At 42.5% G+C, this 22,755-nt stretch overlaps 1 protein-coding gene and 1 long non-coding RNA gene across 9 annotated transcripts in view; one reads left to right on the top strand and one right to left on the bottom strand.

Annotated features, from left to right (window-relative positions):
• Positions 1 to 11,538, bottom strand: part of HCFC2 (host cell factor C2) — a 47,701-nt gene extending 36,163 nt beyond the window's left edge. For 5 of the 8 annotated variants that reach the window (XM_045465755.1, XM_045465758.1, XM_045465757.1 and 2 more), the window contains exons 1-4: positions 11,332 to 11,537; positions 9,708 to 9,856; positions 8,135 to 8,295; positions 769 to 977 (exon numbers count right to left, since the gene is read on the bottom strand). In XM_045465755.1, coding sequence (XP_045321711.1) covers positions 769 to 977; positions 8,135 to 8,295; positions 9,708 to 9,856; positions 11,332 to 11,494 — 682 coding nt within the window. In that variant the 5' untranslated portion in view covers positions 11,495 to 11,537. Of the gene's footprint in view, positions 1 to 768; positions 978 to 8,134; positions 8,296 to 9,707; positions 9,857 to 11,331 lie in introns of all 8 variants that reach the window. The other 3 variants (XM_045465754.1, XM_045465751.1, XM_045465753.1) reach the window with 1 other exon arrangement.
• Positions 11,539 to 16,106: 4,568 nt separating this feature from the next.
• On the top strand, positions 16,107 to 22,356 carry LOC123591436. The gene is made up of 4 exons (XR_006709318.1): positions 16,107 to 18,906; positions 19,917 to 20,089; positions 20,697 to 20,731; positions 20,918 to 22,356. It is a non-coding gene; the product is annotated as an uncharacterized LOC123591436 (long non-coding RNA).
• The last annotated feature ends 399 nt before the right edge of the window (positions 22,357 to 22,755 follow it).

Raw genomic sequence — 22,755 nt, 5'->3', positions numbered from 1 at the left:
TTGGTCTAATAATAGCAAATTACCTCAACTTGCAGAATCTTAAAAAATAAAAAAGGACTTACCAAAAAGAAGCAAAACTGTTTCAACACCATTACTTGAATTTCATCTTAAAAAGAGCATTTACAGCCAACATAAATAGCTAATTATAGTAATCTATTTATACTTGAACGTTAGCGTTTGAAATACAGAGGTGTATTTAGGGTGCCACCAATTTTGAATTAAAACCAAATTAGAGATTTTCACATTTTAAGTAAGAGCACATTGTGTAGAAGATAGTCAAAAGTGAGAGGCACACCTACCTCCCAATCACTTCATTCCTAGGATCCTTTTTAAAAGAGCTAGCTAGCCCAGGGTTTTTCACTGACCAGTAATAACATTACTAATGCTACATTTTCTGTAGACAGAGAAACCATATAAATTTGACCATCCCCAACTGGACATTTTACAGAGTGGTAATTGGTACTACTGATAGTTACATGGGACAATAAGCATTAATCAGCCACCTTAGACAAACCAGGACATACAGCGACCCTACTTATAAGGAACACAGGAGAGTTACGGCCATAACCCAAACATTCATTTGTTTAATTTTACTGATCAGCAACCACTCACATCACATCTCAGCTATTCCAGAGCTGGCTACACGTGCCTTCTATAAACCTAAGTGTGACTCGATAAATACTTTAACGAAAATATTTTTCAAAGGATTTTTACATTTTCCTTTATCAATCAAAACCAATTCCTGAGTCTGAATCAAGGTAAGCTTACCTAAGTCAAGTTGCCATAGATCATCCAGGCGAGCACCACACATTCCACCAAAGACATACATTTTAGGACTTCCAGAATCTTTTTTGCAATATATCACAGCTGTGTGGGATTCTCTTGGAGAAGGCACAATCCCTTTAGTCACTGGAATGCTCCAACCCACAACACCAGAACCATGCTGTAGCTCCAACTCATAGAAATCATTTAAATATCTAGGATATCATGAAATAATATTAAAACATTAACAGAACATATATCTTCTATTTGATTTTTGTTTCTATTTATAAAGATAAGATATGCTTACTATGAAACATTCATTTAGTACAGAAAGGCACTAGGAGAGCAAAAACCCCTTCCTCATTTATTCACCACGTATTTATCAAAAACTACCATGCACCAGGTACTCTTGCGGGGATCAGCAGCGAACAGAAGAGATTAAAAAAAATTCCTGCCATCATTTAACCAACACTCACATCCAAGACAACTGTGATGGTTTGAAAACATAGCCACAAATTCTCTGACACTTCCATTCAGGAGGTAGGTATGTCTGTCCTCACCCTCAATTCCAGGCAAGCTTGTGACTACTTCAACTAGAGTGTGGTGATATGACACTATGTGACTTCTGAGGCTTGGTCACAGCCCAGCCTTGGTTCTGAGCTGTGACCAAGCCTCAGAAGTCACTATAAAATACTTGTTCTTGGAATCCTGAAGTATCAGGTAAGTCCAACTAACACAAATCTGAAGCAGCATACATAGGCATGCAGCATGATGGCCCCAGTTCAGTCCATCCTTCAGCCATTTCCACTGAGACATCAGATGTGGGAGTGACCATTCAAGCCTTCCCATGTCAGGGTCTAGCCATCACTGCTGTGTCCTATCTTAATTCCTGATGCACAGAATCCCTGAGCATAATGTTATTTTGCATCACAAACTTTTTGGGGGTTTATTACATGGTCCTAGATAACCAAGACAATCACTGTTGACAGTAATTGGTAAATACCCCCTTTTGTGTTTTTAATTTTAGAGAGAGAGAAAGCGTGAGTGGGGGAGTGGGGCAGAGGGAGAGACAGAGAATCTTAAGCAGGCTCCACGCTCAGCACAGAGCCTGGGGAGCTCAATCCCATGACCCTGGGATCATGACTTGAGCCAAAATCAACAGCTGGATGCTCGAACAACTGAGCCACACAGGTGCACCAGTAAATACCCTTTCTGACCCCCCTTTCTATATGGATATCCACATATGCATAAATGAGACATACTACAAATGTTGCTTTGTAACTTTTTTCTTTTAAAATTTTCACTCTATAATGTCATAGCAATGCCCTGCATAGCTTTTTTTTTTTTTAACTCTAGAAACTGGCATGGAACTTCTCATGCGTGACATTGATGTTTTCAATGTTTTGAGCAAAATGACTTTTATAGGAATATATTTCCTATCAAATTATTACTCAAATATGAGGGCAAAATTAAAACACTTTAGGACATATAAAACTTCAAAGTGTAGCTATATAATTGTTTTGGGGAAAAAAAGGACACTAGATGCCATTTCAGAAAAATGAAAGAAATGAAAGAAATCCAAGAAAGAATACACTGAATAAGAGAAATGGCGGTACAAAGAAATCAGTGATTTATAATCACATTTAAATTTATGTTTATAAGTGTGGATGTGAGGTCTAAGCAAACAGTAAGACTAACCAAATAATTAATTTCTTAACAGTATTATAATCTGGAATAAGATTCAAAAATACATGGAACATATGGGAAAATCAGGGTAAGTAAAAGAAGGTAAAGACAGTAATCTACTCTCAAAGATGACAAGATCTTTTCAGTTTAAATGTGTGTAATAATTTCTGAACAACTAACAGAAGCACAGAATTAGCACATATAACTTTCAAATCATTAAGAGGAAAGAAGAAAACAGTACATCAAGTAAGGAAAAGGAAAAATAAGCAAAGCAGTGTCAGTCTATGGAAAACAGTTAATAAGATGGTTAGGGAAAAAAAAAAACACTACAATACAAACCAATGTCAAAAGAAAGACAAACTATAAAAAGAAATCTGGTACACATCACCAAAAAAGATAAAATTTTCCTAATGTAAAAAGCTCCTACAAGATCAATATTATAACTAATCACACAATAGACACAAACAAAAGGATATAAACTGACAGTTCACAGAATGAGAAATAAAAACTGTATAAATGTATATGTATACACACACAGAAACACATATACAAACACACACACAAATGTTCAACCTCATTACAATTTTTAAAAATCTTGCAAAGGCAGGAAAAGGCAGGGAGCTGGAGGTAGAGAAGCAACAATAAGCAGAATAGATGGAAAACATAAAATAACAAAAGTAGGAAAAGACTTCCCTATTAAGAGACAAAGTCTCTTGGGGGCAGGAAGCGTGTAGGGGAAACAAAATAAAAGAACCCTAAATCCAGCTATAAGCAAGTAACAGCAATGATAATATTAAAATTAACAAGTGATGTGGCATAGACTTACACAGATCTGAATGGGTACCAGCCAGTATGCTGTACCAGCTCATACTGGTTGTTAATCCTATTTTAAAAAGGTAAGTCTACAACAAAATAATACACACAGGCTGAAAATTAGATATACAAGGAACAAACCACAAATGCACAATCACACTGGGAGATTTTAACATGTGATTCAGAAGTTGATCTGACCTAGACTCACAAAACAAAAAAGCTTAGAGTAATAATTTAAAACATTGATTTAATAAAGAACCTAGTCCCCAGGGCCCCTGGGTGGCTCAGTCGGTTGGGTGTCCAACTTTGGCTCAGGTCATGATCTCACAGCTCGTGAGTTTGAGCCCCGCGTAGGGCTCTGTGCTGACAGCTCAGAGCCTGGAGCCTGTTTCGGATTCTGTGTCTCCCTCTCTCTCTGCCCCTAACCCACTCTCATTCTGTCTCTGTCTCTCTCAACAAAGAGATGTTTAACAAACATTAAAAAATTTTTTTTTTAAAAAGAACCTAATCCCCAAACAGTCAAGAACTTACAATCTTTATGAGTACCTACGGAACAATCACATATACCACATATACCACAAAGACAATCTCCAAGAAGGAAAAACCCCATACACCACATATTTTTATCACAATATAATAAAACTAGGTATTAGCAACAATAACAAAAGTTTCCATTTGGAAACTAAACTTTTGTGTCAAATTACTTTTGGGTTAAAGAGAAAATAGGGGCGCCTGGTTAAGCGTCCAATTCTTGATTTCAGCTAAGGTCATGATCTCACAGTTCATGAGCACAAGCCCCACAATGGGCTCTCTACTGAGTGTGAAGCCTGCTTGGGATTCTCTCCCTCTTTCTGCCCCGCCCCCTCAAAAATAAATAAATAAACATTTTTTAAAATGTAAAAAAAAAATTAAAATTAATGACAATAAGAGCACTATATATCAAAACCTATGGAATATGGCCAAAGCCATAACCAGAGAAAAATATGTAACATTTATTTGAAAATAAATGAATAATCATTCAAATTACTAGAAGTTAGAAAAAAATTAGAAAAGGCATCCAAACTATTAAAAGTTTAAAAGAAGTTAAAAAAAGGAAAAATGTAAAGAAATGGAATACAGTTAAACAAAATCAATGAAAAAGAAAAATAATAAAACTAAAAAGTGGTTCTTTGAAAACAAGTAATATAACAAACCACTAGCGAGTCTGGTTAAGAAAAGAAAACACATGCATTTAAAAACAAGAAAAGAGCAGATATAGAGATTTCAAAGAGATACAGAGAATTGTCTTACAGTTTTTATCAATAAATATAAAAATCTAAATGAAATGGGTGATTTTTCAGGGAAAACATAAATTACCAAGTGACTCAAGAGAAAGTAGAAAATTTAAATAGATCAATAACTATAAGAGATATTTGAAAAAGAAGTCAACGATCATCTTCCTAAACTGTACCAATCTCAATTATGGGAAATTTCTACTAAATATTCAAGAAATTATGTTAGTTAAGCATAATAAAAAACGAAGAGCTTCCCATAACCTCAAAACACAGCCCTGGTTATGTTCCCAGGAATAACAGAACCCTGATACTCAAATCAGATTAGAACAGGATCTCACTACCCCCAAATAAAAACACTATAGGAAAAATCACTAGTGAATACAGATAATATAAATGAATGTTAGCAAAGTGAATTCAGCAAAGTATGAAAAGAACACTGTAATGCAACAAACTGGGGGTTAACTACAAATAAAAAGATGACTCATTTCAGAACCTAACAATATAATTAACAAAATTAATGGATTAAAGGAAAAATCAGTAAGTTCATTTCCATGTCTGAAATGAATACAAACATCCATTTTTGGTTAAAAGGAGAGAAAAAAAACCAATTAGCAAACTAGAAATTAAAAAAAATTTTTTTTCTTTAACCTCACCAAAGGCAAATACTAGAAACCTACAGCAAAGATCACAAGTAATGATAAAGGGTAAATATACTAATGAAACAGAATACAGTCTTGAATAAGAGTTGGCAAACCTTTTCTGTAAAAAGTCAGACAGTAAATATTTTAGGTTATGGAGGCCTTCAGGTCTGTCACAACTACTCAACTTTGCTCTTTTAATATGAAAGCAGCCAAAGACAATATGCAAATGAATCGGCATGGCTGTGTTCCAATAAAACTTTATTAACAAAGAAAGATAGCAGGCCAAATTTGGCCCATACAGTGTAGTTTGTAACCCCTAGTCTAGAGAATTTAGAAAAAGACCCATTTAAATGAGGATTAAGATATGACAGAGATAGGACTTCAAATCAGTGAGGAAAAAAATGGCTTATTTAATAAATGGTGGTGGGAGAATTAGAAATCCATTAGGAAGGAAAAGTAAAAATCTTCATACTAGTCATAAAAACATATTCTAAATCTATAAATATTTGAAACATAAAGTATAAATCTGTGAATATATCAGAAAAATACAGAATGTACTAGAAATTATAGAAAATATAGAAAAATAATTTTGGCATAGGAGAAACTCCTAAGCAAGAAAAAAAAAAAAAAATCCAAGAAAGCAATAAAAAAATACTGTCAAACCTGATAAGACAAAAATGAAACTCTTTAAAAAAAAAAAAAAGGTAGGCAAAAGACATGGAAAAAATATTTGGAATGTAAGAACAAAATATATAAAGAGCTCCAAAGAATCGATAATAATAATAATAATAATAATAATAATAATAATAATAAAACTGAAATCCACAGAGGTATAATTAGAAATGACAAATGAGGGGAGCCTGAGTGGCTGAGTCAGGTAAGTGTCTGACTCTTGATTTAAGCTCAGGCCATGATCTCACAGTGGTGAAATTGAGCCCTGCATTGGGCTCCATGTTGCTGGGTGTGGAGCCTGCTTAGGATTCTCTCTTTTCCTCTCTCTGCCCCTCCCCTGCTTGCATGCTCTCTCTCTCAAAAGTATATAAATAAATAAATAAAATACATACATACATACATAGAAATAACAAATGAATTTGGCAAGGCCACAGAATACAAACTCAATATACAGAGAGCAACTGTGTTTCTATATATTAGCAATAAACCAATTATATTTCTATACACTAGCAATAAACAATCCAAAAATAAAATTAAGAAACCAAATCTATTCACGTCATTGAAAAGAATAAAAAAATTAGGAATAAGTTTAATAAGATCAGAGCAAGACACACACATTTAAAACCTCAAAATATTGCTGGGAGAAATTAAAGAAGATCTAAATAAATGGAGAGACATTCCAGGTTCCTGGGTTGGAAGACTCAATATTAAGAAGATAGTAATTCTCCATAATTTTATCTATATTTTTCACACAGTACCTACCAAATTCCAGCAGACCTTGTTGCAGAAATTGGCAAGCTGATGCTAAATTTAAATAGAAATGCAAAGGACCCAGAATAGCCAAAACTCTCTTGAAAAAGCGTAATAAAATCTGAGAACTTATATCTTCCAATTTCAAAACTTAGTACAAAGCTATAGTAATCAAAACAGTGTGGTACCAGCATTAGGCTAGACATATAGATCAAGAGAACAGAATGGAGAGTCCATAAATAAATCCTTACAGTTATGGTTAATTGATTTTCAACAAAAATGCCAAGCACAGAAGACACAGTTCTGGATCGGTGACTAACAGAATGTGAACAGAAATGAATCTGCTTTAACCAGAGGCTTTAAAAAGCATTGCGTCTATTTGCTCCCTCAAGCTGCATAAACTTGAGAGGCATGCCCATTATATATAATATATACAATATAACCTAAAAAAAAAAAAGCTGACTAATAAATGTTACAAGATGATGTGCATCTAAAAGATGCACATCAACTTGAATTATGTTTGCCTCTGTTGGAGGACAGTGTTGTTGAGAGAAAGAACTTTATATATTTTCTAATTTCTTGAATTTTTACAAGTCTATAACTAAAAACATCTATTTAACTTAAAAATGAAAAAGACATGTGCTAGAAGTAGAAGTATCTGGATTAGTATGGTAGGATAAGTTTTTCTTCCTTTCTCCAGTTTCCAAGTTTTCTGTGATGTTTTAGTATGTGTTATTTTTTAAAGTTTGAAAAACCAAAAAAGCTAAGCCTCTAACATCAATGTAATGTAGATACTATGCTGATGACAACCTGAAAGTGTCAACAATCTTATTGAAAGATTGATGCCAACAATCTTATTTAGCCATTATAATGACACTGAAATGTTAAGTATTTAATCAGTCCCATTTCACAGTCAAGAAAAACAGGGTTAGATTACTTCCACTAAAGGACACACATGGTAAGCAGTGAATCAGAAAACAGTCTTTTGGACTCTAAATCTCCAAATCCTGAGTGCTATGACAATGTGATCAAAACACTGTGATCAAAAAAGAAAAGAGGTAGTGATAGTTCTGTTTGGAGAAAAGAGGAGAGGATCGGTTCACAAAGTATTTGCTTGTATGAACCACCTTAATGGCTTCCTGCATGAAAAATGGATATGATGGCCTTCATCTTGTAGTGAAATTTTTTGTCACCAAATTCCTAGAGACATCTAATTTGAAAATAACCATTTGTTACTTTTTATTATCATTTATGACAACTAAAATACATCATGACTCAAAACATACAAATATGTTGCTATAAGCAGTTATATTAGTATCATTTAATAAGATGATTTCTGATTAGAAAAGGCATAGTTTTGAAAATAGATACATACTCCAGGGACTACGGAAAATATAAGTGCACCCAAATTTGTTCACTGTTAGGTTCAAATGCAAAAGGCTAAGCTTCATCCCTTTTAGTAATTAAAAATGAAAGAAACTAAATGTCCTTAAAAGTCATAAAACAAACATTTGGTCTGAAAAAGAACCAGCATACCTGGGAACATTATTGTTTGAGTCTTCACTTTCATTTGCCAGACCACCAAACAAATAGCATTTGTTACCATATAAAGAGAAGCTATGTCCAAGCCGGGGACAAGGAGGTAAACCAGAAGAAGGGGGGTGGGGTTTCACTTTTTTCCATAACCAACGACTTGCCTAAAAAAGAGCATAAATACAATCAGGCAGAATCAGGAAAACATTCCTATATTGTCAATAGTATAACATCATACCAATACGTTTTAATCGAAATCCAATTAGAAGGCTCCAATAAGCTATCCTGGGGACAAATGACATGTAAGCAGATAACTTCTGGAACTAAAATAAACACTGCAATAGAAATTCAGTCTACTCTTCCATATTCACAGCTTTTCTCAACAGCAACCTAATAGTAAACATGATTAATAACTCAAACGCCAACAGTTTCAAAATATTTTCCAAATGAAAAATTAAATATATATAGCTTTAAGAGTAAACGTAATTTGGGGCGCCTGGGTGGCTCAGTCGGTTGGGCGTCCGACTTCGGCTCAGGTCTCGATCTCACGGTCAGTGAGTTCGAGCCCCGCGTCGGGCTCTGGGCTGATGGCTCAGAGCCTGGAGCCTGCTTCCGATTCTGTGTCTCCCTCTCTCTCTCTGCCCCTCCCCTGTTCATGCTCTGTCTCAAAAATAAATAAACGTTAAAAAAAAAATAAAAAAAAAAGATTAAACGTAATTTATACATTCTTACTTTCTGAAATTAGTATATATTTCAACCTTTAAGTATGCATAAAGGTCATTTAACAAACCAAACTCCAAAACTTATACTCTGGCCATGGATGCTCTATTTATCTAAAATGATTTGCTCATAAATAGGTATAATTCACCCACATCTGTCAATTACCAGATGCCCTCATGATAATAGCCCTGTGAACACATGCACAGTTTAGGAATAAAAGTCAATTAAGGGCTGTCAGAGAGGGCTCTGAGTGCGGTTTAGGAGAATCAAACATAAAAGGACATAAGAAACTGTCGTGTGTGTGTGTGTGTGTGTATGTGCATCTGTGAGCATGTGCACATATACTGCCAGGGGGGAAAAGTGATTATTAGTGTAATGGTAACAATTTCTATAACTGAGCAGAGGTTTTCAAAATATGGTCTGGGGACCAGCAGCAGCACAGGGGAACTTGGTAAGAATTCAAGGGGGGAGGCCTCACATCAGACAATACTGATTCAGAAACTCTGGGAGCAGGGCCCAGCAATCTGTGTTTTCACAAGCCCTCCAGATGCTTCTGTTGCTGCTAAAATTGAAGAACTATGACACTAAGATACAAAAACCCAAACATGTAACATGTACAACTGATGCTAAGTAACAGATATCTTTATGTTACAAATGTTACACTGAGTATTAAAAAAAAGACTCATGTTAGAAACTTTGGCTTTTCAGTGAAGTGGAAACATTTTCTTTGAAGCTCTAAAATGTGAAGTTCACACTATTTCAAATACATTAATGAAATATTTCGCAATCTTTCAAAGAATGAAGAGCAAGATCATTATTAAAGCTGCAGATTGAGATAAATTTTAAATACACTTACTTGCAACTCATACAACTCACTGCTGTATCTTCCATATTCAACCATTCCCCCGAACACTAATATTCTGGTACCATCACAGACAAATCCGTGGGCAGCGCAACCTGGAGGGATGTCTCCTCTAACCGCTGGTAGGAACCACTGATTTGTAACTAGTTGCCAAAATAAAATTAAGACCAATTATGATACACTGTTGTCACAAACTATGAGCGTGTACTTTATATGTATCTTCTAGATCAGTGGCTCTTAACTGGGGATGACTCTGCCCCCAGGAGAACAACATAACTTTGCAGTTGCCTTACTGGAGAGGGAGAGGAAAGATGCTTACTGGCCACTAGTGGGTAGAGCCCAGAGACGCTGCCAAACATCTTACAAGGTCCGTGCAAGCTCTTCCAAGAACTAATTCCTCTGGTTCAAAACGGCCACATGCTGCTGTTGGAGAAACCCTGATCGATGTCATTAATTCTTCCCCAAACCTTGCTTGGTATCATCATCTCCATTCTACCGGTGAAAATCTGCTATTTAAGTTTGGTGACTTTAGCGCTGATCCTGGGGACCCGGCAGAGCAAAATTCAAACCAGGTCTCACCTTCCAAAGCCAGGATTTCTACACTACATCAAATTGTCAAATAACTTTTTAACTAAATAGTGGAGTGCGGGGGGGGGGGGGTGTGAAAAAATAAAATAAAATGTCCCCTATCCCCTACGCCACTACTGTATTCACCACTATGACTAAGTTATTTGGTCCAAGTCGCTGATCGTGACATAGACCCCCAATTCAGCAATCAGCCTCACACCGAGGAAGCAGCTCCTGCGCGACAGCGGGCGCGTTTCCACGGCGGGGAAAACGGAACGCCGCCCTCCTATCTATCCCCGGGGCCCTCGGCCAAGAGGCACTGGTGAGTCGCAGCGGCGCTCCAGCTGACAGTCGTCTTCCGGAGCGCTGCACAGCTGAACTTGAGCAAGCACGCCCCACTGTGGGAGCCGGGCGCCCGGCTCAGCCACCGGCCGCTCCCCCGCCAGCGCGCAGGGGGACCAGCGGGGCAAAAACCCCGACTGCCACCGGCCAGATGCGGGGCAGTATTCGGGGGGAGAGTACCAGAACGCCTCTCGCTTTCCCTGCTCGCCCCCCGCCCCGCCCCGCCTCTCTCCCTCCTAAGGAAAGACCGCAGGCAACGACGAGAAGGGCCCGGCGCAGCTTCGGTTTGGAGTTGGTTTTGGTTTTTGACAGGGGAGGGATCTCGGACCCCCGGAGTGGGCGAGACTCCGGGAAGAGGCCCCGGAGGGTGAAAACGGCCTCCCTCTCTCTGTCTTTCTCTCGCCTACGTCCGCCAGCAGGGCTGGGGCGCGGGGGGGTGGGGGGGGGGAGGAGGTCCCGGACCGCCTGCCTGAGGGCCGGCGCGCCCCGCTCAGGGCCCGGTTCCGCCCCGCGGGGCCTCGGGAAAACGGAGCTGCCGCCCGGGACGCTGAGGACCCCGGACCCGCCCGGCCGAGCCGCGCTCCCCGCAGCCCGCCCGAGGAGGCAGTGACCCGGCGGTGACAGCTGTCAGGGCCGCGGCCGCCGCCTCGCCTCCCCTCCCCCTCCGCGGCTCCCACAGGCGGGGCCGTAGAGTTGCCGCCGCGCCTACCCGTGTTGTAGACGTGCAGCTCGTCCGCGATGCCCTCGTTGCCCCCTCCAAAGATGATCATCAGCTCCCGGATAGCCACGGCCCGGTGTCCGTGCCGGGCGCGGGGGACCGGCCCCGTGAAGGAGGAAACCCGCCTCCAGTTGAGGAGGCTGGGAGCCGCCATCTTCCCAACCCCCGCCCCTCTGCCCACAATGCACCGCGCCCGCTCCGGCGCCTCCGCTCCCGGGGGAGGGCGGGGACCCGCCTCCAGCTGTGCGCCGGGGGCGGGGGGTCACGTGACCGCGGGCGCCCGGGGCCAGGCTGGAGGCCCGCGGGGCGCGGAGGGGTCCCGGCCGGGGAGCCCCGCCCTCGCCTCCGGGCTACGTGTCCCGGCGGAGCCCGTTTGGCAACGGGCCTCCGGCTGGAAAGACCTTTCCTCCCGACCGAGTCTCCCGCCCCCAGCCCTCGCACAGGGTCCCCTCCCCTCCTCTCCCCCCCGTTTTGTATAGCGGGAGAAAGTACAGCGTTTGCCTTTACGGCCACTTTAATTGAGCACCTAGGATGCCCGGGCGAGTCAGGCTCGGAACAGTTTACAGCGCGACGGGGAGGAAAGCTCGCGTAGAGGTTCGAAGTGCCGCGAGCGCGGGGAGCCGAGAGGGACGTCTGCCTGCGCGGGCGGGTGGCGCGCGTCGGGGGGCGCCGGGCGTCGAGGATGCCCGCGAACGCCGGAGGAGGCGGGCAGCCTGTCCCGCGAGCGAGCGGCCGTCCCTGAGCACCCCCGAGGGAAGGTCGGAGCCGAGCCTGCAGCGACGAATCAGGCACTTGAGCGTTTGGCGGCTGTACCCATGCCGAGAAGTTTAGGAACAGGGAGCCGCGGAAGGCTGGTTTGCTTCAGCAGGTGGGAGACTGTAGGTTCCTGTTTTATTGCTGGGTAACGTGTGAGGGTCTTCCGTTGCCAAACGCAGTCCTAATTGCCTTGCGTGTGTGAACTCACGATTCTCCCAACGATCCCGCGCAGTGGGTACTGCTGTCTCCCTTTTCGTGGATGGGGATATGCGGCACAGAGAAGTAAAGCAGTTGTCCCCGGACACACAGCAGAAGCGGATTGGGACCGGGATTCAAACGCAGGGCTTCTGACTCCAGAGCCCTTTTCCCTAACCACTATACAATAAACTGCCTTTGCTCACATTCATGTATAATCCTAATAAGGCTGAGATGCTTTATTATCCGGTCCTATAACGAATCACACTCAAAGAGATACAATTCCAGAAAAAGACAAAAAATATTATTGAAAGCAGTTTAAATCTCTACCTCACACCCTCGAGAAGGTACCAAAGGGGGCTACACACAACATCAGGCAGATTTCCTAAAATTCCTTTTTCCTCATCTCTTATTTTCAAGTTCTCTCCTATGCCTGTATCATCCCCCTCTCCCCCAACTCCCTCGATCCTAAGCAGGCCTCTCCACCTTTTCATTCTAAACTTTCTTTTGAGAAGTGATTCTCTACCGTTTTAAAAAGGAATTCTCACTATTCTTTCAGCTGCTGCTTCTCAAGTTCTTCCTCTCACTTTTTTATTATCCCAATTTTGCAAGATGGTCAAAGAGAATTTGGGAAAGGAGGGGGAAGATGGCTGGAAACAAGGAAAGGAGCTTATGAATATTTATGTATTAATATTTTTCTCTGCCACAGAGAAACTCATAACATAAACTCTTAAATGTTTGTGCTATAAAGTATGCCTCTGAAACAATACTGGCAAAGTTGGGACAAAGCAGTGAGCTTTCACAGAACTTAAAATATTTAATTTAAAGAACTGTACCTTATTCTGAGAGTTGAGGGTTAACATGTCCTAACTTAAGAATGATGCCGTAAGTAGATGGTAGTGGTGTGTGTGTGTGTGTGTGTGTGTGTGTGTTTAATGCCTTTATACCAAAAGACTAGTGACAAAATTGAAAGTTGTAAACCCAAGTTGTGTGTGTGTTTAATGACTTTAGGGCAAAAGACTAAGGACAAAATTGAAAGTTGTGAACCCACGTATTTATGATATGTGGAAGACCGAACATTCCTGAATTGGGAGAAAGATGAAGGCAAAATATTCAGAGAAGAGATTGTAAGTCATAACTGGTTGTGTAGATAAGGAAGTGCAGGACAATGGAGGAACTGTGTATTCGATTCCTAGAACTGCTGTGACAAAATACCACAAACTGTGTGACTTGAAACAACAGAAATTTGTTGTGTTGCAGCTCTGGAGTCTACAAGCCCCAAATCAAAGTGTCAGCAGGGCCCTCCGAAAACTGGAGGGGAGAATGCTTCCATGCCTCTTTCTGGCTCCTGGCGGTGGCCATTGATCCTAGACATTTCCTGGCTTGTAGCTGCATCTTCAGTCTCTGCCTTCATCATCACATGGTGGTGTTCCTGTGTGTCTGTGTCTCTTCCTTGCTTATAAGTTCACAGTCGCATCCTAATGACCTCATCTTAATTTGATTACGACTGCAAATAAGGTCACATTCACGTGTATTGGGCATTAGGATTTCCACATATCTTTTTGGGGAACACAATTCAATCCATGATAAGGCATGCCATCCAATAAGAATAATATTTTACCACAGCAGCTTTGACTCAACCCTGCCTAGTGAGGAGTTTAGTATAGGTCTCTGATTCTCAAGAAAGCTACCTTCAATCTTTGAAACTGCAGGAATGGAAGTTACCGCCTAGAAGGAGAGTGTAGCAAGGGAAGAGTGAGGCAGAATAGCATCCCAAAGAAGCCAATCTTTCAAGAGGTAAAGACAAAAAAGGAGGCACTGGTGAAGGAAATGGAGAATGAGGAGCCAGAGAGGTCAAAAGGGAACCGGGTGAGGGTGATGTCAAAAAAGCCACAGGTGAAGGGGGTTTCACAGAGGCGGAAGTGGTTATCAAAGCCAAAAGCCATAGAGAGGTCAGATAAGAAAAAGACAAACAAGGGTCTTGTTGGATTTGCAAATTAAGAGGTTATCAGTGGCCTAGATTAACACACTCAGTGGAATGGGAGAAGGAAAGCCACAGAAGATCAAAGTGAGTAACAGGGAGGTGCAGATAACGTGTATAGTCTATTTTTTACAGAGCCTCGCCCATGAAAGGAAAGAAAATACAGTGGCTGCAGGGAGAAATGGATACATGGCAAGCTGTTACTATTTTGCATGGATGAGACGAGCATGTCTGAGGGCCCAGAAGAAGGATGCAGTTGAAAAGGAGAGCCTGTAGGAGCAATAGAGATGTCTTAATCAGTTTGGGCTGCTGGGGCTGACTCAGTCGGTAGAGCATGTGACTCTTGGTCTCGGGGTTGTGGGTGTGAGCCCCACATTACATGTAGAGATTACTTGTAATCTTGGAAGTCCAAGATCAGAATGCCGGCACAGTCAGGTTCTGGGGAGAGCCCTCTGGCAGGTTGCAGACTGCTGACTTCTCGCTGTATCTTTATATGATGGAAGGGGGTGGGGTAGCTCTCTGGAGTCCACCCTCATGACCTACACACCAAAATACCAAAGGCCCCACCTCCTAGTTTCATCACCTTGGGGGTGAGGATTTCCACCTATGAATTTGGGGAGGAGGGCACAAATATTCATAGCAAGAGAATATGTCATTTGGAAATGTTTTCTGTTACAAGTAGCAGAATATTCAACACGGAGGCTAAATGATAAGGCTGTTCATTATCTTGCACAAGAAATCTGGGGTAGGCGGGCCCAGGATTAGTTCAGTAGTTCAATAGTGTCACCGTTCTGGTTAGTGGCTCTGAATTTTTCTTGGCCTTGCCTTTGTGGTCATAAGAAGGTTGTTGCAGCTCTGGGCATTATGTCCTCACATAATCATGCCCGAAGATGTAAGGCAAGAAGACAGCCAGGATGGGGAAATAGAACTCTCCTTTTACAAGGAGAAAAAGCATCTTGCCTGGAAGCCATCTAGCACACTCACCCAAGGGTTTCATTGGCCAGAAGTAGGTCATTCAGTATATTAAGATTACATTCACTATACTGACAGAAATACCAAAACAATAATGGCCTTAAAAGCTTATATTTATCCCATAGAAATGAATTTTACAGGTAGCAGTCCAAAGCTGGGGGGCATGGCAACTGTATTTCACCAAGTCCTCATGAATTTGTAGACTCTGTGAATTGGAATTTGTGGATTGGAATTCCTCCTTCCAACTCATGGTCCAAGATGGCTGCTCCAGCATCAGCTGTTGAATCTACATTCCAGCCAACAGGACAGAATGAAGGAAAGGAATATTCCCTTCTCAAGAATACTTTCTGGAATTGTACAGGTTATTTCTGCTTACATCCCATGAGCCAGTATTTGGTCACAAGGCCGTGACTAGTTGAAGAACTTCTGGGAAATGTAGTTTTTATTTGGAATGGCCATGTTCCCAACTAATGTTCAAGGTTCAGAAAAAGAAGAAGAGAACAGACTTTGGGGGGTCATCTTCCAGGAGGGTAGCTACAGGAGTTTGGGAAAGTAGTTTTGTTTTGTTTTGTTTTGTTTTGTTTTGTTTTGTTTTTTGAAGAAACAAGCAAAGGAGAATGAAGTGGGAAATGAAAGTTGCTTGAGCTAACCAACCAGGCCTGCCTCAGGGAGGATTGACACTTGATGGAGCAGGATGCTGAAGGATCGAGAAAAGATGGATTCAGAAGTACACATAGGGGCACCTGGGTGGCTCAGTCGGTTGAGCGACCGACTCCGGCTCAGGTCAAGATCTCACGGTTTGTGAGTTCGAGCCCTGCATCGGGCTCTGTGGTGACAGCTCAGAGCCTGGAGTCTGCTTCGGATTCTGTGTCTCCCTCTGTCTGCCCCTCCCCCACTCTGTCTTTCTCTCTCAAAAATAAACGTTAGAAAAAAAAGAGAAAACCAACTCTTCTTGTTGGTTTTAAGTGCCTAGGGAAATGAGAAAATTAGTAGACCCAATATTTTATTTGTTATACTGTAATTTGAATCGTTAGAAACATTGAGAATTAAATGTTTGAGTTTGGGGGTTTTTGTTTTGTTTTGTTTTTGTATAAAACTTAATCGAGGGTAGTTTGAACAGTGCTTACCTTCCTGTCTGTCATATAACTTATTGTACAGAGTGAGCATTTTTTCCATGCCTTGGGAAATTGTCATACTCCTTTCCAGATTTGTATCAGCTTTCTGTATTTTATTCTTTGCACTTCCGATGTCATGAAATATCTTTGAGATGACAGATGATTTTTTTTTTTCCATGTCTCTTCCCTTGGAACATCTTCATTCTTTCCTGCACAGCTACTCTCTGCAGTTATGTTCATAAATTTACCCTTACTAAATTCTTCTGGCTGCATATCCAGAGCAGAATAGTGACATAGTGACAATGTCATCCCACAGCCAACTGTTTCTTCTCTATCTCCATTTACCTTTGACTTGAACTTCCCTCTCACCACTATTGCTTTTTGTTTCCTTGCTACACTATTATCTTTGTTGGCAATTCGATTATCCTTTTTTTTTTTTTTTTTTTTTTTGTAAATATCACAGGTGTTTACCACTGGGAATGAAGGAGACAACATGACCACATGCTTTGTCGTCTGTGCATAAACTGAATAACAAATTCCAGTCATCTATTGACTGGCTGACTGACAGAGAAGTGACACGGTTGGTCACAGATCATGATTTGGATCTGTTACTTGCATAGTCATTTCATGGACTAAAAAGCTAGCAGCAAAATTTGTACTTAGGCAAGTACTCACAGTTAATGTACTCGGGTAACAGATTTGAACGGTGAACTGTATTGTTGAGGGCCTGATGTAGGAAACCAAATGATTGATACTTGAAATTTGTGCTGTCGCCATGCAAAGCAAGGGCTATGCTGCACGTAGGTGGCGTGTGACATGTAGTAAGCACTTAGTACATAGTAGATTGTTTTACTTGCATCATCTTTGTCATTTTCGTTATATTACTACTGCTTTTACTGTTCGTTCTGAGCTGCAGGCCACTGAGGAGTCAGCCAGGGAGAGAGGGGCTGGTGCCGGGAGGTGGCAGACGGCTCTGTGTTCTCAGCCAAGAGTGTAAATGGCCACGTCCAAAGGATACCTTAATCTCGACTGAGGACTCGGGCCAAGGGCTTATTGGCAGAGGTCTGGGGAGGAGTTCTGGGGAGTGCCAGTAGGTGGGCAGGACTCAGCAGAGAGGCAGGGCAGGCACTGCTCCTGAGATGAGAGAAGCAGATGGTGTCTGAGAGGTCTGTTCACAGATCGCAGGGCTCCAGCCATGGGTCTTGGCTAGGGCTGTGGCCAAGGCATGGGAAGGGCAGCTGGCAAGAGCAAGGCAGGGCTCTAGGCCAGGTAGTGCCCACACCAGTTACCGGAACAGGCAACTGGTGCGCGAGTCGAGGAAGAAAAGCACTCCTCTTGTGCGAAAGAGGGCGGAAGAGGCCCATTGCAGGTGCAGTGGCTGTAGCTTGATAACAGAGAAGAGCCCAGAGTGCCTCCTCTTGGGACAAGAAGATGACCCATCATTGAGCCCCATCAGGAAAAAGTGAGGGAGCCGAGGCTCCTTTAGTTCTAGTTCCTGCCCCACGTGGGTGATCTTGGAGCCCAGCCCTGGGAGACAGAGGCAATAACAGAGGCTCTCAGCCTGACCCAATGTAGTGATTCATTGCTGCTATAGATTGCTTCTTCCTTTCCTTCTAGTCCTTCTATCAGCCTTAACAGATTTTATCTAAGACCTTATCTACCAAGTAGTACACTCAGTCAAGGCAGGCCCTTTGGGTAAGAAGGAATGACGAACATTTGACTCTCAACTAATACAAAGTAAACACGGAGTGAAAATGACTCAGATGTACTTTGTATCAACTAATGATACCACAAATGTAAGATGCATACAAATCACACAGGACTGCTTGTGGGCATATAACTGAAACCGGACCAAAGTGACGTACCCACATGATGGTTTATTTTCCTCATACGGTTAGATGTTTCAGAGTACTTCGTTCACAGCTGCTGTGGTGACTCCCGGTGCCATCGGGGACTTAAGCTCCTCCTGTGCTCTTGCTCTGCCCTCCTTAACATGTGCAGGGCTGCTGAATCCTACAACATCAGGGGAACCTGCCCACGTTGGGCAAGGATATCTTCCATTTGCTTCTATGTACCTACGCTCCACAATTCTTCAACTTGTTTAGTGTCCTGAGAGGCTGACTTAAAGGCAATATGTCACTGGAGCTCCCCTGCCCTCTGATTTCCAGTAGAGTTTGGCCAGTGGGGGGCACCACCAACAGGAGATTGTAAACTTGGGGTAATTAGCCTTCTAGTCGCTTTCCTGTGATCAGTGCAGGCTGCTCCTTTTCCAGTCCTGGAACCCCCTCCTTCCCTTGCCCTCCAGAGTTACAGGTGGTCATAGCTCCCTAACTGCACCCTTTCTTAACCTGTGTTTCCTTAATACCGACCTTTCCAAATAATGCCCTTTTTTCAGAGTCTCCACCATTAGTTTGGAGAGAGCCATCTGTGTCCTGCCAGTGCTGGAAGCCGAGCTCCCCAGCCTGAGTGGCAGGGCCCGGGCTGTGGACGGATCGGTGACTGCAGGGTCACCACCCACAGTGAAGCTTCTTGTACTCCTGCTTTTAGGTAATTCGGCCTTAAAACTACCTGGGGTGCTGTCTGTTGGGGAATTGCCCTCGGCAGGCCCCCTGGGAAAAGAACCATTAGGGAAGAAAATAAGGTTCCGCAAGAAATTGTGCGGCCTTACGTTTAGCCCTTGCCATCCCCTATGGAGACTCCTCTACTTACAGGAAAGATAGCCTCATACATTTGCCAGCAAAGAGGGCCTGTAAAGGAGAGACGTATGGATTTTGAAAGCCTCACTCCGGCAACTAAGGAGTGTATCTCTGGGCACAGGTGACTTCAACCCCTCGGCCCACCTGGCCCCCCAGGAGGCATTCCAGATGATGATTGAACCTAGTCGGTTAAAGTACAGAATGGTTCATTGGTTCCTAGGTGCGTTGTGTCTCTGAGAATGTATAAGGTGTGGATTTCTAAGGCCCTCTTGGCCCCCTTCCTGGCACCTCGGACCCAGGCGAACACTTTTGTTCTTCAGAACCACGAATGGTTCAGGGAAACAGCTAAGAGGTCATGTCCCTGTAGCTGTTCCACTTGAGGTGTTGAGAGACAAATGACAATTCGTGAAAACAGCAAAGTAAATACTTTATAAATTATAGATAAACATAGATACATAATAAAAACAATAAAAGAAATTAATAAGCAAAGGGCAGGAGGGAACGTTATGACAAAGCAACCATGTTATTCCTTATTGGGTGATTATACAAAGGAACAATTTTAGAATTGGGTAATGTTAGAAAAACATAGATGACGTATGTTACAAGGAAATCATTCGCATATATAATGCCACGTTTACTGCAGTAAATCGGCCAGGTCAACACACTGCTGTTGTCTGTGTCCATTTTTATTTTAGTTTTTTATTTTAGTTTTATTTTATTTTCACCGACGCCGTTCTTCCTTCGGGAACCCCTGGTTGCTGGAGCTGGTCTCCGGCATGCCAGGACCTTGACTGACTCAAGACTGCAGTCTGTGCATATGTGGTCATATGCAGCAGCACAGTGTGGACCTCTCATCCCCAGAGCTTCGAGATGGCCACTCCACCTCCGGGCATCCAGGTTGGACTTCAGACAAGAAGAAATGGCAAAAGGCACTAAACAGCTCTTTGCCAGGAAAACGGTAGCTTTTTAGGAAGTCACAGACAGCAAACTTCCTTCTGCTCACCTGCCATTCTAGCTGCAGGATGTCTGGGGAGGTATGTCTTCTTTTTAATATTTATTTAGTTTTGAGAGAGAGAAAGAGAGAGCAAGAGCACAAGCAGGGGAGGGGCAGGGAGAGAGAGAGACAGAGGATCCAAAGCGGGCTCCACAATGACAGCAGAGAGCCCAAGGTGGGAGCTCGAACCCAGAAACTGAGAGATCATGCCTTGAGCTGAAGTTGGACGCTTTACTGACTGAGCCACCCAGGCGCCCCTGCGGGGATATTTGTAACTGGGCTATTACTGCCCCAAGTGAAAGAGTGTTTCTATTTCAAGGAAAGAAGCAGAGAGGGTTATTAAGTAGGCTACCAGAGTGTTTGCAACATCGTATAACTCTTTTGGATTTTGTAAAGAAAAAGTTACAAATAACTTACTCTTATAATTCCTTTCCCTAGTTCATACCTTGGGGTGTCTTCATCTAATGGTAAAAATACACTAGTCTCCCATTATTTGCGGTTTTGCTTTCCGAGGTTTCAGTTACCCTCAATCAACCACAGTTGGGAAGTAGATCTCCATTCTGATGACAGAGGGCACCGAAGACGAATACTATGTCACACTTCCTGCGTCATTCACGCCACTTCGTCCATTTCATCTCATTACGCAGGCATTTTGTCATCTCACATCAGCACAAGAGGAAGGGTGAGTACAATATGAGATATTTTGAGAGAGAGACCACATTCACATAGCTGTTATTACAGTAAATTGTTGTAATTGTTCTATTTTATCATTATTGCTGTTAATCTCTATGCATAATTTATAAATTAAACTTCTGCATAGGTACATATGCAAAAAACATAGGGTTTTGAAAACTATCCATGGTTTCAGGCATCCACTGTGGGCCTGGGGACAGACTCCCCGAAGATAAGGGGGGACGGCCGTGATAACTTCCGTGTGTTGAGCCCTCGCTGAGCCCTTTACGAGCATGACGTCTTTTAACCCTCATGGGAGTCCTTGGAGGCTTCAGGAAATTGAAGGTGAGATTTTGAGTAATGTGTTCAGTATAAAGTCTGAGCTAATAGTTGGGTCTGTCTGTCTGTCCCCACAGCCCATACTGGTAGCCACTGTACTTATCAGAGTATCCCTTAAAACCTGTATCTCTTTCTGGTCTCATTTCTTCTCCTAGCGAAGCATCTGTGCACACAGTGTGGAAATCAAGGTCATAGGTAGTAAGCCTCTTGCATCCTTAGAACATGGCCCACTGGAAATAAAGGAGACTGATTCCAAAGTTGGAGACAGTAAAGTGTCAGAGAGAAAGGGTACGAAGAACAATCAGAGAGATTTGGGTCCATATGGAAGTTAATATGAGGAACAAACAGAGCCTATGAAAACAACATAATTATTATTTCAATTGTGAGTCTCCCTCTGGGCTACTTTGGTTGTCATACTCTCCGAACCTGCTTATTCACCAGCTCTCACACTGTGGCAGGCATTCTGCTAAGTGGATCAGAGGTACAAAAGGGGGAGAAAACCTCGTCTTTGGAGGAAACTGGGAGGGGCAGGAGTCAGTTTGGAGGGCTTTCCACCACGATGCCGTGGGACACGTCTGATGGACTGTCCTGCTGCTCCTAATGGCACATGATTTTGGAAGGGCAGGGGGAAGCCCTGAGCCAGGAAATACGTTTTCCCGAGTGAGAGCCAGGAGGACTGGAGCAGGAGTGCTTGACGGCAGTACTCTGTGCTGCCACGGAACCTTCTCACTCCCCCCAGGTGAACCGTGCATCCAATGTATCTGCCACAACCAGAGACGAATACGTCACAACCATGTCTGTTAGCTAAAACACTGAGTAAAGTTGTCCCATAAAATAGAGTACATCTCCTTGAAGTGAAAAGAGGAATAGCATAATGTCAAGCCTGCTTCAGAGAAAAATGACACACTTCCTGGATTGTGTGAGGGCTTCAGGATAGGAGGATGTAAGGGAACACCACCAGGGCAGCAGATAATTCCCTACTCCCTACGAACAGTGATGGTGCCAGGTAAGTGGAGAATGCGAAAACAGTGGATGTGGTTTAACCCTTCGAGTTGCAGCCACAAATCCTAGTACAGCAAAACCTTGGTTTGCAAGCACAATTCGTTCCAGAAACATGCTTGTAATCCAAAGCATTTGTATGTCAAAGCGAATTTCCCCCATAAGAAATCATGGAAACGCAGATGATTCGTTCCATGACCCAAAAACATTCATATAGAAATGATTGCAATACTGTAATATGATACAAAAAATAAAGAAAATACAAAATATAAAGACAAAGGAACAAATTAACCTGCACTGACCTTTGAAAACCTCCGTGGCTGGTGAGGGAGACCTGGGAGAGGAGGATTATTGTGCAGGACGACTTTCACTATCACTGTCGATGTCACTACTATCTATTGGCTCGATGGAATCTTTTTCTGCATGGGGGCCATTGTATATGCTCGCATGGATGTTGACTACAGTCCAGTGTTAACAAAGTCTTACCGTGCACTGTATTTAATGGAACTGGCGATAAGGCAGCAGGGGAAAGGGTCTCTCTCTGTCTGCAGGCAGCCTGAGCTAGGAGGAAGCAAAGCATTCCTAAGCTTACTCTTGGATGGAAAAGCAAAGGCCTGTCTTTGGTGCTTTGAAGTGACAAAAAATATACTAGTGCCAGTTGTGGGCACCTTCCAGTGTTCCGGAAAATCACTGATT

This window comes from Leopardus geoffroyi, chromosome B4 (genome assembly GCF_018350155.1).
Source record: "Leopardus geoffroyi isolate Oge1 chromosome B4, O.geoffroyi_Oge1_pat1.0, whole genome shotgun sequence".
NCBI lineage: Eukaryota > Metazoa > Chordata > Mammalia > Carnivora > Felidae > Leopardus > Leopardus geoffroyi.
Note: the sequence above shows the minus strand (reverse complement) of the source record. Positions and strands in the feature narration are given on the sequence as shown.